General features: G+C 48.2%; 2 protein-coding genes across 2 annotated transcripts in view; both read right to left on the bottom strand.

Annotated features, from left to right (window-relative positions):
* The window catches only part of LOC114592123 (kyphoscoliosis peptidase-like), a 201,021-nt gene that overhangs the window by 98,276 nt on the left and 84,831 nt on the right, over window positions 1–17,914 (bottom strand). The window lies entirely within an intron of this gene.
* On the bottom strand, window positions 1,460–16,907 carry LOC114592129 (uncharacterized). Its single transcript, XM_028720032.2, has 5 exons — window positions 16,403–16,907; window positions 15,450–15,553; window positions 13,672–13,798; window positions 11,772–11,972; window positions 1,460–9,229 (listed from the first exon to the last, which is right to left on the bottom strand). Exons 2-5 carry the CDS (start codon window positions 15,465–15,467, stop codon window positions 2,658–2,660), a joined length of 6,918 nt encoding a protein of 2,305 aa, XP_028575865.2. The 5' UTR covers window positions 15,468–15,553; window positions 16,403–16,907; the 3' UTR covers window positions 1,460–2,657.

The following is a 17,914-nucleotide window of genomic DNA, read 5'->3' as shown; positions in this document are numbered from 1 at the left end:
CTGAGAGACTTCAGAGAAGTGTGACTGGCCCAAGGTCACCCAGCAGCTGCAGGTGGAGGAGCGGAGATGCGAACCCGGTTCCCCAGATTACGAGACTACGGCTCTTAACCACTACACCACACTGAATAAAACATTTGGAAGGCCGTGAGTTCCTCATCTCTTGAGTTCATAATACTGGGCTAAATGGACAAACCATCTAACCTAGCATAAAGCTTATGTGTAATTCATCACTTTTACAGTGTTTTGTATGTGTTTATATCAATAATTTTTTTACATTAAAAAGCAGTTTTTGACACTTAAAAGGATTTGCATTAAAAATTTTTGACTGCTTTGTAAAATTTTAATTTTTAAAAAAATCTAACCTTAAAAGAAGCTTGTTTGTGGCAGTGGCTACACAGGCATGATTGAGTTTATACTACTGCTCTGCCTCTTGAGTGGCTGGGGAAGCCCAGCCAGATGGACGGGGTATAAATAATAAATTATTATTATTTTTTTTTATTATTATTATTATGAAGGTTGAACCATGTTCCACTCAGCCTCCTTTTCACTGATGGCTCCATGACATGTGGCCTTTTCAGCAAACAGGTAAAAATACTTGCTTTATGCTCCCAGGCTTCTAAATAAACATTTTAGGATGTATTTGATCTTTTACGCCACTGATATCCACAGCAGTTTTTTATTCTGCTTTAGCTATTACAGTCATATCTCAGAAGTTGAACAGAATCTGTTCTGGAAGTCCATTCAACTTCCAAAACATTTGACTTCCAAGGCGCAGCTTCCAATTGGATGCAGGAGCTTCCTGCAGCCAATCGGAAGCCCAGGAAGCCCTGCCGGATGTTCGGCTTCCAAAGAACATTCGCAAACCGGAACACTCACTTCTGGGTTTGTGGCATTCAGGAGCCAAAACATCTGACTGCTAAGGCGTTCGTCAACCAAGGTATGACTATATTTTCCATGTCACGGTTATAACATTGTACAGTCAGCTAGAAAACCTCACTGGTTGAGTGGTAAAAAAAATGTAGGAAATAAATAAGTAAAAGCAGACCTGTGAGGGTTATGGCCTGAGGAGAATTCTGAGGGCCAGATAAGGGGACCCAGAGGGCCACATTCAACCTTGGAATCTGAGGCCTCCCAGCCCCACTGTATACCTCTTAGTACCAAGGACAGATGAGATAGGACTCTTGATAATGGCCAGAATATGAACCTGCTGAGGTGACTGAGCTGCTTTCTCTCAAGACAGAATGTCAACAAAGACTGAGCTGCTTTCTCTCAAGACAGAATGTCAACAAAGAAAGGGCAGGTGTCTGGTTCAATCCAGGAAAAAATCCTGCCTGAAACTCTATACTCATCCAGACAGGTTAATGGTCTGACTTAGCACAAAGTAGCTCCCTAAGTTCCCATGGACCAACAGTATAAACCTGTGATGTATTTTTGTGTGACAGAGGCAAAGACACTGATCTGTATGTAACAGGTTTTTATTCAGGCGGAAATTGCGTTTTCCTACATCCACATGTGTTAAAAGGCCATTAAGGGAGAGCCCATCAGGACTGAATTTCTTGTCCGAAGGGCAGAAGGTGTATGGTCTCACCAAGCTTTGCTCGGTGGCAGATAATGGACTACAACTCCCCATCAGCCCCAGCCAGCATGGCCAATGGTCAGGGGTGATGGAAGTTGTAGTCCACCAAACATCTGGAGGACCAAAGGCCCCCCTCTATCCTTGCTCTAACGCAGGATGTATGAGGTAGGAGAACAAAAACCACACAGGATAAATCCCCAACCTGGAGGCAGGTTGAGGGGGTTGTTTTTTTCAGATACCCTCTTCCCACTTCGGAGGTTATTTGTGCCATGGATAGGGGTGTCTGGTGCAAAAGCGGCAGGGGTTCTTATCAGGAAAATGACATTAAAAAATTTGGACCTAGAGATTTTCAAGAACTAACAACCAGACAACAGCCAGGTCAGGCAAGTTGTGTCACATACAGACAAAGGAGGACGTAGGCTGGATTTAAAAAACAGTCTTACTTTACGTAGGAGCAAAAAAAAATGTCTTTCAGATCAGAATAGTGGTCACAGTGCAGATGGGAGTGGGGGCGGCATTTCTCAGCCCAGAATCCGTTCTCAACGGCTGCATGACGTGAGAGACAAGGTCAGGCCAAAAAAGCCCAGCAGTGGCAGAGCAGGGATCTGTATACCCCTTCCCAGCAGACCTGCCAAAGTAAGCTTGATATTTTGGACGCATCGGAAGGGATGAAAGCGCACAAGGGAGAGCCATTGGAGATAAAGTCGATCTTTCCTCCATCCCTGCCTGCCAAGGCTCAGGAAGGCAAATATCTCTCCATCTTGCCAAGGGGCCTGGCCCATATCGGCTTCCACTGTCCTTTCACCATATAGAGGGTTGTGGGGCTCAAACCCCCCCCCCCCGGGTTCCTGGTGCAACTGGGAGAGATGCAAGAAGGGACAAAGCTAGCATAGTTCGGAGTCAGGGCGTGGCTGTCGCAAGAGTTTGCTTGGGAGCCTGATCAAAACAGCAGCCAAAGTTACAGCACGCAAGTGTGCCGATTGCAGTCTCAGCTTAGGTTGGTCTGTTGCGCCAAGCATGCTCCCTCGGAGCTGACCTCTCCAGGAGAAGGGAGAGGCTGCCCCTCAACCAAACAGCCCAGTTACACAGCTCCCGACTGGTGCTTGTACTTCCTGTGCAAAATGAGCAAGTTCTTGCGCAGGAACATCTGCCCGCAGTCGGCGCAGGTGTACGTCTCCTTCCCGCTGTGCATCTGCCGGTGCACGGCGAGGCTGTGGCTGAACCAGAAGCTCTGCCCACACAGCACGCAAAGGTGGGGACTTTCCCGGCTGTGGGTTCTCCTGTGCTTGTTGAGGTTGGCACTCGCATAGCAGCGAAAGTCGCACTCGGGGCATTTGAAGGGCTTCTCCCCCGTGTGGATTCGCGTGTGGATGGTCCGGGCATGTGCAGAAGGGAAGCCCTTCCCGCAGTGAGTGCACAGATAGGGCCTCCTCTTGTGTGCGTTCTCGTGTCTCACAAGCTGGTCTTGGTTCTCGAAGAACTGGTGACAGTAGCTGCACTCATACCTCGGCTCTGTTTCCTCCGATTTCCACTCCCTGGGAACACCCTCGTCCCAAGAAGCTGGGCTTTGGGGTTCTGCTGCCATCGGAGTCTGTGGCTCATCACTGCCTCTCTCCTTCTTGCAGATCTGCAGAGATGTGTTACCTGCTTCTCCCGACAGTGTCAGCCGCACTTTGGGCTGCTGATGGGCATTCTGGAGTTCATCTGCAGCTTGGGCTCTTTCGCAGCTCTGCAAAGGGCTTCTTCCAGGCAAGGGTGACAACTCCGGCAGGTCTTCTTGCCCACCGATGACAACAACATCATATTCTCCTGACGTGCAACTCCCAGAGTCTGAGTTGCCTTTGGGGGAAGCAGCTGTGTGCTGGTTCCTTTGAGGCCCGCTGCAAGTTTCTACCTCCTTACAGGCCCCTGGGGAGCTGGGGTTCCATCTTGGCATTTCCTCCATGTTCTGAAGAGACACATTCTGGAGTTCATCTGCAGCCTGGGCTCTTTCACAACTCTGCAGAGGGCTTCTTTCAGGCAAGGGTGACAACTCCTGCAGGTCTTCTTGGCCACCAATGACAACAACATCATAGTCTCCTGACGTGCAACTCCCAGAGTCTGAGTTGCCTTTGGGTGAAGCAGCTGTGTGTTGATTCCTTTGAGGGCCGCTGCAAGTTTCTACCTCCTTACAGGCCTCTAGGGGGCTGGGGTTCCATCTTGGCATTTCCTCCATGTTCTGAAGAGACACATTCTGCCATCTTGGCATTTCCTCCATGTTCTGAAGAGACACATTCTGGAGTTCATCTGCAGCGTGGGCTCTTTCACAACTCTGCAGAGGGCTTCTTTCAGGCAAGGGTGACAACTCCTGCAGGTCTTCTTGCTCACCGATGATAACAACATCATATTCTCCTGACGTGCAACTCCCAGTTTCCGAGTTGTCTTCGAATTCCCTTTCCAGCCCTTCCCTTGGCCCCTTCTTCAATGCAGCAGCAGTCAACATCTCCAGTGCAGCACTTCTGATAGTCTCTGGTTCGGATTTTGTGGAGAACGTTGTCTGGGATGGCAGGCAGTAGCTCCGTTCTCCTGGTTCACAGCCCTTTGGGGAACTTCTGAGCAAACTGGAGGAAGCAGCTGTGTGTTGGTTCCTTTGAGGGCCGCTGCAAGTTTCTACCTCCTTGCAGGCCTCTGGGGAGCTGGGGTTCCATCTTGGCCACATCTCCATGTTCTGAAGAGACGCATTCTGGAGTTCATCTGCAGGTTGAGCTCTTTCACAACTCTGCAAAGGGCTTCTTCCAGGCAAGGGTGACAATTCCTGCAGGTCTTCTTGCACAACGATATCAAGGGGATCGCAGTTTCCTGCCATGCTACTCCAAGAGTCTGAGCTGCTGTTGGGGGAAGCAGCTGTGTGTTGGTACCTTTGAGGGCCGCTGCAAGTTTCTACCTCCTTGAAGGCCTCTGGGGAGCTGGGTTCCCATATTGGCATTTCCTCCATGTTCTGAAGAGACGCATTCTGGAGTTCATCTGCAGCTTGGGCTCTTTTGCAGCTCTGCAAAGGGCTTCTTTCAGGCAAGGGTGACAACTCCTGCAGGTCCTCTTGCCCACCGATGGCAATGGCTTCATATTCTCCTGACGTGCAACTCCCAGTTTCCGAGTTGCCTTCGGATTCCCTTTCCAGCCCTTCCCTTGGCCCCTTCTTCAATGCAGCAGTGATCAACATCTCTAGTGAGGCACTTCTGATAGTCTCTGGTTCGGATTTTGTGGACAACAATATCTGGGATGGCAAGCACAAGCTAGGTTCTGCTGGTTCGAAGCCCTTTGGGGAACTTCTGAGCAAACTGGAGGAAGCAGCTGTGTGTTGATTCTTTTGAGGCCCGCTGCAAGCTTCTACCTCCTTGCAAGCCCCTGGGGAGCTGGGGTTCCATCTTGGCCATATCTCCATGTTCTGAAGAGACACATTCTGGAGTTCATCTGCAGGTTGGGCTCTTTCGCAGCTCTGCAAAGGGCTTCTTTCAGGCAAGGGTGACAACTCCTGCAGGTCTTCTTGCCCACCGATGGAAACAGCATCATATTCTCCTGATGTGCAACTCCCAGAGTCTGAGTTGCCTTTGGGGGAAGTAGCTGTATGTTGATTCCTTTGAGGCCCACTGCAAGTTTCTACCTCCTTACAGGCCTCTAGGGGGCTGGGGTTCCATCTTGGCATTTCCTCCATGTTCTGAAGAGACACATTCTGGAGTTTATCTGCAGCTTGGGCTCTTTCGCAGCTCTGCAAAGGGCTTCTTTCAGGCAAGGATGACAAGTCCTGCAGGTCTTCTTGCCCACCGATGGCAACAACATCATATTCTCCTGGCGTGCAACTCCCAGTTTCTGAGTTGCCGTTGCATTCCCTTTCCAGCACTTTTTTTGGCCCCTTCTTGGATGCAGCAGTGGTCAACATCCCTAGTGTGGCACTTCTGATAGTCTCTGGTTCGGATTTTGTGGAGAACGTTGTCTGTGATGACAGGCAGAAGCTCCGTTCTCCTGGTTCACAGTTCTTTGGGGAACCTCTGAGCAAACTGGAGGATGTAGCTGTGTGTTGGTTTCTTTGAGGCCCGCTGCAAGCTTCTACCTCCTTGCAAGCCCCTGGGGAGCTGGGGTTCCATCTTGGCATCTCCTCCATGTTCTGAAGAGACGCATTCTGGAGTTCATCTGCAGGTTGGGCTCTTTCGCAGCTCTGCAAAGGGCTTCTTTCAGGCAAGGGTGACAACGCCTGCAGGTCTTCTTCCCCTCTGATGGAAACAGCATCATATTCTCCTGACGTGCAACTCCAAGAGTCTGAGTTGCCTATGGGGGAAGCAGCTGTGTGTTGGTTCCTTTGAGGGCCACTGCAAGTTTCTACCTCCTTACAGGCCTCTGGGGAGCTGGGTTCCCATCTTGTCATCTCCTCCATGTTCTGAAGAGATGCATTCTGGAGTTCATCTGCAGCTTCGGCTCCTTTGCAGCTCTGCAAAGGGCTTCTTCCAGGCAAGGGTGACAACTCCGGCAGGTCTTCTTGCCCAACGATATCAAGGGCATCGCAGTTTACTGTCATGCTACTCCAAGAGTCTGAGTTGCTGTTGGGGGAAGCAGCTGTGTGTTGGTTCCTTTGAGGGCCGCTGCAAGTTTCTACCTCCTTGCAGACCCCTGGGGAGCTGGGGTTCCATCTTGGCATCTCCTCCATGTTCTGAAGAGACGCATTCTGGAGTTCATCTGCAGCTTGGGCTCTTTCACAACTCTGCAAAGGGCTTCTTTCAGGCAAGGGTGACAACTCCTGCAGGTCTTCTTGCCCACCGATGGAAACAGCATTATATTCTCCTGACGTGCAACTGCCAGAGTCTGAGTTGCCTTTGGGGGAAGCAGCTGTGTGTTGGTTCCTTTGAGGGCCGCTGCAAGTTTCTACCTCCTTGCAGGCCTCTGGGGAGCTGGGGTTCCATCTTGGCCACATCTCCATCTTCTGAAGAGACGCATTCTGGAGTTCATCTGCAGGTTGAGCTCTTTCACAACTCTGCAAAGGGCTTCTTCCAGGCAAAGGTGACAACTCCTGCAGGTCTTCTTCCCCTCTGATGGCAACAGCATCACAGTTTCCTGCTGTGCAACTCCCAGTTTCCGAGTTGCCTTTGGGGGAAGCAGCTGTGTCTTGGTTCCTTTGAGGGCTGCTGCAGGTTTTTACCTTCTTGCAGGCCTGCAGGAGGCTGGGTTTCCTTCTTGGCCCTTCCTGCTGACAGAAGCAGGATCTGGCCTGCTCACCAACTAGCTGCATCTTTTGCTTAGATCTCCTCCTTAACATCATGGCCTGTGATCTCAACTGCCACCTGACACAGGCTTTTTTCTGCTTGTTACTCTGGAGACGGGCCCTTTTGGAACAGTGTCTTTGATGGACGTGCTGGCTTTTGCTGTGGTCGTCTTGCTTGCAACGCACAGTAACAGGGTCTTTTCCTGATAGCTTTCTCTTAGATCCCACTGGCTGGCTGACAGAGACGTTCTCTTCTCTGCAGTTCTGTAAGGAGTTTTGCTGGGATTGTTCGGATAATTCCACTTGCACCTGAACATGCGTTCCTCCCTGCTCAGAAACGTCTAGAATCTCCACCTCAGATGCTTCTGCCAAGGCCGCCAGAGACCGTGTGTTTTCTTCCTCAGTGTCCTGTAATATGTTTCTTTCTACTGTGCTTGATGCTGTTGGTGGCTCAGTGTTTACGGGTAGCTCTCCCGGATTCCTCTCCTCAGGGTGGACGCCATTTGCAGAATTCAAAATGGCACCTTTCCCCTCAGCCCTGAGGAGCTTTTCATGGCATTTCTTGTTCAGCTGGGTTTTCTCATGTCTTTTCAGATGCCACATCTCAACGAACCCTTTCCCACACACACATTTGAAGGGCTTTTCTGCCAAGTGGGTCTTTTGATGCCTGGTGAGGTGATATTTGTAATCAAAGCGTTTCCCACATTTAAAGCATCGCCATGGTGCTTTCCTTCTGCGAGGATTCCCACGCTTCAGAGAGCGGGGATTGTCTGTGGTCACTTTTTGGTTAGCGTCTGAGCGTTTGGAGAGCTTTTTCCTCACATGGCCTCTCTGGTGGGAAGCAAGGTAGTTCTTCTGATAGAAGCTTTTCCCACACTCCAAACATTGGTAAGGCTTCTTTTTTCTCCTGTGGATTCTCTCGTGATCGACGAGCAAACTTTTTGTTCTTGTGTGCTCCCCGCAGTACTGGCATTTGTAGACTTTGCCCTCCGTGTAGGTTTTTAGGTGCTTGGAAAGGCTTAAGCTACGAGCCACGCTGCGAGTGACAATGCCGTCCCTCACGTCTCTATGGGGCTGCAGTTCTGTGTGGATTCTTTCAGGTACAGAGCGGCTACTCTTCAACCTGGGCCTTCCGACAGGTTTTTGTTTTTTGTGGGTTGCCTTGTGTTGGAGAAGGTTGTCCTTTCGAGAGAAACGTTTCACACAGTAGGGACATTTATAGGATCTCCCTCTTCTGTGGAGTTTCTCGTGGTTGGTGAGCGGACCACTTCCACTCAGGCATTTCCCACAGTACTGGCATTTATAGACCCGTTCCCCGCCTGGAGTTCTTGTGTGTTGGGAAAGGTTAAAAAGATTTGTGACTTTCCCTCCATCCGTTGGGACAGCAGAGAGATTTTCTGCCGTGTGGAAGATTCTGGAAGTAGAGGGGGTATAGTTGGCGCTCATTCTCACGGGGCGCTCACAAGCTGCCTTCCTCCAGTGGGTCGCCTCATGCTGGAGAAAACTGTACTTATGAAGGAAGCTTTTCTGACACTGGGAACATTTGTAGGGCATCTCTTCCCTGTGGATTCTCTCGTGATCAACGAGCAAACCTTTGGTCCGCATACATCTCCCACAAAACTGGCACTTGTAGAGATTTTGGGGCGTCCCCTGCTGTCTATCAGCGCCAAGGCCCGATAAGAAAGTTCCCTCAGAGGCTGCAGGAGGTCTCTTCTCAGGAGCATCAGGGAAAATGGCCGCCCTCTCTTCTCTCTCTCCCTTGGGAGGGCTGCCCTCCCTCTCCCTCATGTGGATTTTCTGGTGTCTGTCCAGGTGCTCCTTTCGGGTGAAGGCTTTCTCACACTCGGGGCATCGATAGGGCCGCTCTGCCGTATGGCTATTCAGGTGCGCTGTCAGGGTGCGCTTCCGCTGGAAGCGCATCCCGCACTCGGAGCATTTAAAAGGCCTTTCTCGCAGGTAGGCCTTGGGGTGCTTCCTTGGGCTGGGGTGTTTATAACCCCTTTCTTCCGCGTGGCCTAACTGGTGACTGGCAAAGGCCTTTTTGGCTGTGAACCTTTCCCCACAGGAAGAACATTTATAGGGGCACTCGCCAGAATGAGTTTTCTGGTGATTGAGGAGGGATGCTTTTGTCTTGAAGGCCTGGCCGCAGTCCGGGCAGGTCCTCTGAGGCTCCCTTCCGGAAGCCTTCTTTTTGGCTGTGGACGGAGCAACGTCGCCGACTTCTGTTGCGCTACACTTTATCTTCCCCAGCTGGGCCCGCGGGGGCTTCTTCAGCTGAGGCCTATTCTTGGAGGCTTCCGTTTGCTTCACACCCTGGCATCCATTCCCCTTGAAGATATCCAGTATGCTTCTACGAAGGATCGTCAGCTTGCGACCTCCACGGGGCCGTTTCTGTTCTTCAGCTTCACTTTCCTGCTCATCCTCTGCAGGAAACAGAAGGGAGAAGGATATACAAAAATGGGGTCGTTATGAGAGCAGAGAAAAAGCCATCCAGGCCAACAGCTGCCGCCACATCTCATGGCAGTCAATTTCACAAATTATGAACTGCGTGAAATAATTTTGTGCGTCTCGATGACAACCAATTACGTTGGGGGTCCCATGGATAAACACACTATGTTCTAGTAAGGGGAGCGGGGAGAAAACACTCGCTATTCACTTCCTTTACCACAGGCAGGCAGCCTGAAAAATCTCTAAAACTGCTCCTTTACTCCATCCAGTCAAGACTTCTTTCCTCCCTCCATTTCTGACTTATTTTTCCTGGCCTTTAAAACGCTTCTTCCCTTCTTTCTATGTAATTTTCAGAAAAGGCGATATTTTATTTGGTAAAAATATTTTTTAATTTTGCTTTCTTCCTTGGGGAGGAGGAGAAGTTTTTATCCAGCAGATGTCTGAGAACAAACGGGTATGTTGCGAAACATATGGCAGTGTGGCATCATGGTTAGAGTGTTGGGCTATGACCTGGGAGAGCAGGGTTCGAATCCCCGGTCAGCCAGGAAGCTCACTGGATGACCTTGGGCCAGTCACCATCTCTTAGCCTAACCCAACCTCACAGGGTTGTTGTGAGGATAAGACAGGGAAGGGAACCATGCACACCACCTTAAGCTCCTTGGAAGATAAAGGTGGTATATAAATGCAATTAATTAATGAATATGTGCATGTTTGTAGAGAAAGGAATTACCGTATTTTTTGCTCTATAAGACTCACTTTTTCCCTCCTAAAAAGTAAGGGGAAATGTGTGTGTGTCTTATGGAGCGAATGCAGGCTGCGCAGCTATCCCAGAAGCCAGAACAGCAAGAGGGGTTGCTGCTTTGACTGCGCAGCGATCCCTCTTAATGTTCTGGCTTCTGAGATTCAATTTTTTTCTTCTTGTTTTCCTCCTCCAAAAACTTGTGGTCTGGTGTGTCTTATAGAGCGAAAAATACAGTACTTTCACTTGCTATCCAAAACAGTATCTGTTTTGGTCTCTTGCACTAAAAATAAAAATCCTCAGTATACTTATTTGAGAGTAGCCCTGCCAGATCCAGTGAGTTGCATTCAATGTGATATTAAGACAGGGCACAAGGATTTCAGCTAGCAGAATGGTACTTCCCCTCCCTGAATGTCCCCTATGTCTGTTCTAGGGATACCGAGCCCACCCCCCAAAGTAGATTTGGGAAGGAGCACATGCAGGTCAAGGAAAGGGAGGAAGCCCCACTCTGCCAGCAGTAATGTTTATGTTAACAGAATGAGCAAGTGGGATACTTGAAAAACAAACAAGGACACAGGAACATAGACTAAGAATTACCATAATCTATCTGGAAAAAGTTTATAAAAATGATGCATGGTTGGGAGAAAGTGGATAGGACAAAGTCCTGCCCCCTCCCGCCCAGGGCCAAATATAGGTTTGAGGAGGCCCCAAGCTACTGAAGGTAATGGGGCCCTTTATATGTCCAGCTGTCCTTTGTCAACAACAAATTGTCACTGTTTTTTGTGTTGAATATATGCTATTGGTTAATTTATAGACCTAATAGATATCTAAAACCATTTGTACATGTTGCCATGCAACCAGTCCATGCAGAATGTAGGCACCCTATATCTAGAAATGAGCAAACCAGTGATATTTTAGGGAGCAAGTTAGCAGGCGGGGCCCATTACTTACATCATAGGAGCCTACGCAACACAAAGCACTGTTGCTGTATGTAGGTTTTCTTTTATTTGTTTTTTTATCTTATATTTTGGAAATGTACATCCAGGTTTTTTCCCCTTTAAATTTTTTTGGGCGGCCCAAGTGAGTGGGGCCCTATATGCTATAGCTTGTTTAGCTTATACGTAAATCCGGCACTGGACGCAAGAGATGTGTCTCTTTAGGACTCGCCATATTTTCATGGTTGTACATTGCTTTAAACTGTTTCCATCAACATGGTGCTTAAATGGTTGTAACATGCCCCAGGAAGGCTGGATAATAAGTTGAAATAATAAAATCCATCCATGCCCCCTTAGGAAGAAATGGTGGGATTTGGAGCACGGCCAAATGGTGGTGGCCTCCCCTTCCTTGGAGGTTTTTAAGCAGAGGTCGGGTGGCCGTCTGCCATGGATGCTTTAGCGGAGATTTCTGCATTGCAGGGGTCAGACTGGATGGCCCTCGGGGTCCCCTTCCAAATCGACAGTTCTGGGATTCTATGGTGCTCCGTAGGAGCTGTCTAAACAAAGGGCTTCCCTACACCAGGGGTCAGCAACCTTTTTCAGCCGTGGGCCAGTCCACCGTCCCTCAGACCATGTGGTGGGCTGGACTATATTGGGGGGGGGTGAATGAATTCCTATGCCCCACAAATAACCCAGAGATGCATTTTAAATAAAAGAACACATTCTACTCATGTCAAAACACGCTGATTACTGGACCGTCCGCAGGCCAGATTGAGAAGGCGATTGGGCCGCATCCGGCCCCCGGGCCTTAGGTTGCCTACCCCTGCTCTAGACAATCCTGACCTGAGCTTTCTGATGTAGTGGTGTATTTCACCGGGCTTCTGTACAGATCCCACCACATCCCTGCCTTCGGCCATCGCTTCAGCGTCGGTTTCACCGGGCCTTCCTCTGCACTCTCCTCAGAGCTCTGGAGATCTGGGACCCAAGCGTCTTCCCCTCGATCCAGCCGGCTGAGCAGTTCGGAGCCTTGGGCAGGGAATGTGCCTGAGGTGGGCACAAAGAGAAAGACGGAGTTGAACAGAGTACATGAGAGAGAGAGAGAGAGAGAGAGAGAGAGAGAGAGAGAGAGAGAGAGCAGGGGGACCTTCAATGAAGGGCAAATAAAATATGAAGTCTGACAGCAGCTCTACGAACCTGACTGCAGCCACTGCCTGAGGGACCTCCATCTCCCCTCCACCTGCTGGATCTGTGGCCTCTACTGGCTCTCCAGACCAGGACCTGCTTGCAGCTGTGAAAGCAGAGCAGGGACCAGGACCCTGGGCAGGCGAACAGCACTGGAAACACCTGAAGCCCCAGCTAGGTGTGCATCAGTTGCTGGTGAAACTCTATAAAGCCTGCAAACCCTGGCAGCAGGAGCATCCCTTTGATGGTGGAACAAGGGTGTTGTAATAATACAACAAAACCACAAACTGGCTTATAAGTATAAAACCAAATTTACTAGAATAATAGCTAGAATAGAGATAGACTTATAACCATTCAAACAACAAACATACTAGGGTGCCATGTGCAAGACAAAGCCTGGAAATACTGTAAACATGGAGTGGATAAATGTACAACTTCTCTTAACAAGATACATGTGCAATAAACGTTATACAGACTGGATAAATGAACCGTTCAACAAGTAGCGTAAGTCCAATCACAGAACGGCAACCCCGTGCTGCCACAACGGCAAGGGTAGCACACTGGAGAATATGAAAATGTTTTTCAAAGCTGTTTTTCAAAGACTGAACTGGATGAGATGTTCTTCAATGGGTCTTGAGTTGGGAACACAAAGCCATATGCATGTTGTATTATTATTACTGTCACCACATTTGATACTTTGTGTTGGCCAGGCCCCTATGGTTTTAATGGGGGTGGGGTTTTTGCTTGGGTGAGTGTTGTTTACTTGGGGTGGGGCTGTTTCCAACTGGATTTCAGGTCTTTCCCAGCCCCTACCCTGGACACATTGGGACAATGCCAGCTCCAGATTTTGGCAGTCTCTTGGGCAAGAGTCCCTCCATGGGCTGCAGCCGCAGGGCTAGAGAACTCTTGTCGATGTTGACATTTCCATTCCACCTTAAGGAGCAGACATGTGGAACTGTTGTGTGTCACATGTCTGTTTACATTCCAGCACAGCTTGCTGGGAACTTCCGCTGTGTATAGCTTTTGCTTTTTCCTGTTCTCTCTGAGATGACGAGAGAGAGAGACATGTTTCTTTGTCCTAATTTATGATTAATAAATCTGTAGTTGTAGTATGCTTCCACAAGCCTCACACCTAGTCTGTGTGCGCAGTTTGATCTGCTGATAGTGTGCCCTGGCTCAGAAGCCTGGGTGGCTGATTTACATTGGAGCTGAGGTAATCATCTTTGAAATGGGACAGCTGGAAGAAGACAGCCCAGCCAGGGCTAGCCAGCTGGCCTCCCATCCCTCTGCATGCCGTCACTGGGGTGGGGCCCCTCAGCAGCTGCCAACCTGTGATGCCAGCCCTGTGCCAGCAGGAACTCATTCTGGGATCGTTCACATGCCAGCAACAAACTCTGCGGCTGAGTGACTGCAGGTTTCGTCTACAGGCAAGAGGAAAAATGCTCAACAACCTCATGAAACTCCTAAACGATTTGAGAGACGAGCCGGTGACTCGTGCCGCCATTATTTAATCTGGAGTGGACTGATTTTGTGACTTATATATTTGTTAAAGGATCCTTACCGAGGGAGGCCATAGAGCTACAGCTCTCCTGCATGGCGTTCCTGCACAAGGCTCTCTGGCGACGGCCGGCAAGCAGACACGGCCCTTCACTGGAGTGTACGGTCACCTCTACCAAGGCTTCAGGGACCTGGAACAGGAGGAATGGGAAAAAAGAAAGATCCTCACTCAGAGTCTGCAGTGATAGCTCATGAGAGACAGTGTTGTGTAGTGGTTAGGGCAAGGTTTGGGGTGGATGGGAAATGGGTTCAAACCCTCATGTGGCCATGAAGCTCCATGGTAATTGTGGTAGCAAAGGTATCGATGGATCTTGAACTAAGACTTATACAACAGAAAATAATATTTAGACTCCATTACATTTACATAGTAAAGAACAGTCAAATGCAACTCTTTGTTGGAGATGTGATAAGGATAATGTCTCTTTGAAACAGATGTTCTTACAGTGTCCTGCTCTCACTAAGTTTTGGGAGAAAGTGTTGAACTGTATAAATTTGACAGTACAGAAAATTTAAAAAAAAATTCAGAGGAAAGTATTATTTTGAATTATATACCTATTATATGGAAGTAGACAACTGAACAATGAAAATGGATTCTGTGCGCCCTAACTACAACCCAAAGACTGGTAATTGATAAACTGGAAGAACAAAAATATGCTCCCCTTTAATAATCAATGGACTGAAGACATGACAGCACTCAAAACATATGAGCGGCTTGCTTACTGAGGCACACTTTGTCTGGATAAATATATTGATATGTGAAATGAGTTTATACAGATCACAGTAGATTATTAATAATCATATATGTATTAGCGCATATAAGAATCATAAATTATATATATTTATATATGCACATATATGCATATTCACTTCATTTTGTATAACTGAAAAAAACTTTAAAATATTTAAAAACAGATAATGCCAGGGTAATACTTCAACATTAAATAACATAACATAATAATAATAATAATAATAATGTGTGCAGGGCACACTTGTTCTTAAACCGTACCACATATATTTTTATTGGCTAAGGTAAAGATGTATACAGCATTTCTTTTCACAAAACTCCCTGGCTTTTGCCAAAGGCAACACTGTCTCTCAACTGCAGGAGTGTAATACAACAAGGGTGGTCTGGAAATCTGAGTGATCTGCAGTAGATCAGCAAATATTCTGACTCCCTCTTTTTTATATAGAACAATAGCAAACAACAAAAAGTCTCATCCCCCCCCTTCTGAATTATGCTACCAAGATTTAAAAAATCTTTTTTGGGGGGGTGGGGGAGCACAGGAGTAGATCTCAATGTGAGAGGACTCAGAGCTGAAGACCACTCTCAATTTAGGGAAAAAGACAGTGAAGTACAGAACATGTAACTAACCTTCAGAGTGGTAATGGGGAGTCAGCCCAGCCTACTTTTCAGGGTTGTTGTGAGAATGAAATGGCACAGGGTGGGAGAAAGCCAGGTTAGATTTAGAATGCAACCATAACCCAACCAAGAACTCATTAGGTGGCCATAGGCAAACCATTGTTCGCTCAGCATCAATCCCTTATCTTCAGAATATGGCAAATCATACTGGCCCTTCTTAAAGGAACATGGCATGAAGCATTTTAGTACCTCAGATACAATACAGTGCTGCTCTTCCCCTTAACACCTGAATCCATTTTGACCTGATGTGCTCTCGGCCTGGCCCCTACCCCCACTGCCACCACACCTGCCCCTAAGGTAAGCTTTCTCTCCCCCCCCCCATCTTTCACCCGCCCCACCAGAAACCCCCAAATCTCCCCTACTTGAGCCATCTTCGCCATTTCTCTTCCTCCGCCAGGAGTTTGGGATGATCCCGAATCAAGCAAGAGCTGGCTGAGTCAAAAAATATTCTTTTTTTCTCCGCAGCCTGTGGAGAAGCAAGAAGGATAGTTTCAGAAAAGGCTTTCCTCCCTTGATGGTTCCAAGTGAGGAGACCCCGCAAGTCAGATTTCTATCCCTCCTCCAAACACCATACCCTGCTGGTTCAGGGTGCCGGTTATAATAATAATAATAATATTATAGCCAAGTGAAGTCCTTTGAAGGTGCTTTTTTGCATCTCAAGACCCAACTAAAAGGCATCAGTTAAAATCTGCATACAGGCACACTAGCTACAAATCCAAATGCTTCTCTTTCCACACCCCCTCTCCCTTCAAACTCACCCTCCTGACTTTCACCCATAAGAACGCCCTGCTAAATTGAACTAATTGATCTGGGCAAAGTTAGAATCATTACAATTAAGGGGGAACGTGTATAAATTACGGAGCAATAATTGGGAAAACTACAAAAAAAAATTGCAAGATGTAATTTGGAATGATATGGTATAAAAAGGATAAGAACAGAAGAATATTTGGTTGAAAGGTTTTTTAAGTAAGGTAAACAGAATAAGCAGAAGGAGCAAACTTTTAAAGAACCAGAAGAGGAGGTTGGGGGAAGTCAAGACTTGGATTGATTTATTTTATTATTGTGTTTATGATGATTGGGCTGAATATAAAATTGCAAAACCTAATAAAAATTATTTTTAAAAAGAATCATGGAGTTGGAAGGGACCCCACAGGAATCTCAGCTGAAGCATCCATGACAGATGGCCACCCAACCGCTGCTCAGAGAAGTTGGAGAGTCTCTTTCTCTCTCTCTTTCCCCGTTTCGGTTTCCTTCTGGCTCCCATTATGGCCCCCGCCATCAGAGTCACGGGCTCTCCCCTTCCTGGTTTGCGTACCTGGAGCCTCCAAACTCAGCTCAGGGACTCCCCGGCTCCAAGAGAAGTGGATCCACTTTCCAAGCCGGATGGAGATCTTCTCCAAATTCCCAACGATGCTGCGGACGAGCTGCAGTTGCTTTCATCCATGCCTCCTTCCCCAGGAGAGCGAAGTCCCGGAAGCAAGAGCGTCTGACCCAACAGTCCCAGGATGGCGGGGAAAGGAGGAGACAAAAAAAACTCTCCTTCGCCCTCAAATGGCCAGCTGAGGTTGCCATCTTTCCCTTCCGAGAATTGCTCCTGTGCTCTCAGCTGCTGCGGGCGGCAGGCTGAAAGACACCGGGTGCAGTTCCCCCCCAGGACCGCGGCGCCCCCAAGGACAACTTTTTTCATCCCTTCGTTCCTTCCCCATTCCCCTTTTCAACCCAGAGTGCCTTCCCCTTTCCCAAAACACCTGAGAGGAACAATGGAACAATGGAAACGCCAAAAAAAGGAATGATAGAAAGGGATATTTTGGTTGCAGGGAAGTGTGTTTATTGCTTGTCTGGCAATCCCTTCTGGCGCCTGGAAGTTGATAACAAAGACCAGTTTTTTTCCTCTCTCTCTCCCTCTCCGGAGGCAGGAAGACCTTTTATCAGAGGAGTGTGCCTCTAGGCACCTGCAGAGTGCAATGTTTTCTGATATGCGTGCCCAACCCCCAAGAGATAAAGGTCCCATTGGCATTATATTTAAAGCAGTACCGTCCCACTTGGAAAAAAGCTCTCCCCCCCCCAAAAAAAAAAGTCATAAGAGGTGTAGTTTGTTGAGGGTGCTGAGAGTTGTTAAAGGTAAAGGGACCCCTGACCATTAGGTCCAATTGTGGCCGACTCTGGGGTTGCGGCGCTCATCTCGCTTTATTGGCTGAGGGAGCCAGCGTACAGCTTCCTGGTCATGTGGCCAGCATGACCAAGCCGCTTCTGGCGAACCAGAGCAGCGCATGGAAATGCTGTTTATCTACTTGTACTTTGACATGCTTTCAAACTGCTAGGTTGGCAGGAGCAGGGACTGAGCAACGGGAGTTCACCCAGTCGCGGGGATTCGAACCGCCGACCTGATCGGCAAGTCCTAGGCTCTGTGGTTTAACCCACAGCACCACCCGCTTTACAGTTACTTTCCTTCAATCCTAGGCACACTTACTTGAGAATATGCTCTGTTCAATAATCCCGAGAAGGCTTCCTTCTGAGTAAATATTTTAATCAGCAAATGTGCAGTTGTATACAGTGATGGACCTAGATTTTGGGGGCCCTGAAATTATTTGGACTGTCCTGGGGGCCCCTTCGCAACCAGCTAGGAGGTTTGTAGTAACTTCTTCAATGGGGTTGTTCCACGACAGATTGCCACACCATTGCAACATCTGAGCTCCTCACTCTCAAACTTTGTGATTGTTGAAATATATACAACAAAAAAGCAATCAATTTGAGTCACGTGATCACGTGACTCAAATAGGGTCTCTTAGACCAAGAAAAATAATTAAGCAATCTGGGGCCCCTCTGG

The sequence above is a fragment of the Podarcis muralis genome, chromosome 2 (assembly GCF_964188315.1).
Source record: "Podarcis muralis chromosome 2, rPodMur119.hap1.1, whole genome shotgun sequence".
NCBI classification, from domain to species: domain Eukaryota; kingdom Metazoa; phylum Chordata; class Lepidosauria; order Squamata; family Lacertidae; genus Podarcis; species Podarcis muralis.
The sequence above is the reverse complement of the archived record's forward strand: the minus strand, read 5'-3'. Positions and strand labels throughout refer to the sequence as shown.

What these genes read in the sequence shown, in the direction of transcription:
- LOC114592129 (XM_028720032.2), bottom strand. An exon ending in TAGCTCTATGGCCTCCCTCG is followed by an intron (nt 11,973 to 13,671) that starts GTAAGGATCCTT and finishes TGCCCACCTCAG; the next exon opens with GCACATTCCCTGCCCAAGGC. An exon ending in CACTACATCAGAAAGCTCAG is followed by an intron (nt 9,230 to 11,771) that starts GTCAGGATTGTC and finishes TGTTTCCTGCAG; the next exon opens with AGGATGAGCAGGAAAGTGAA.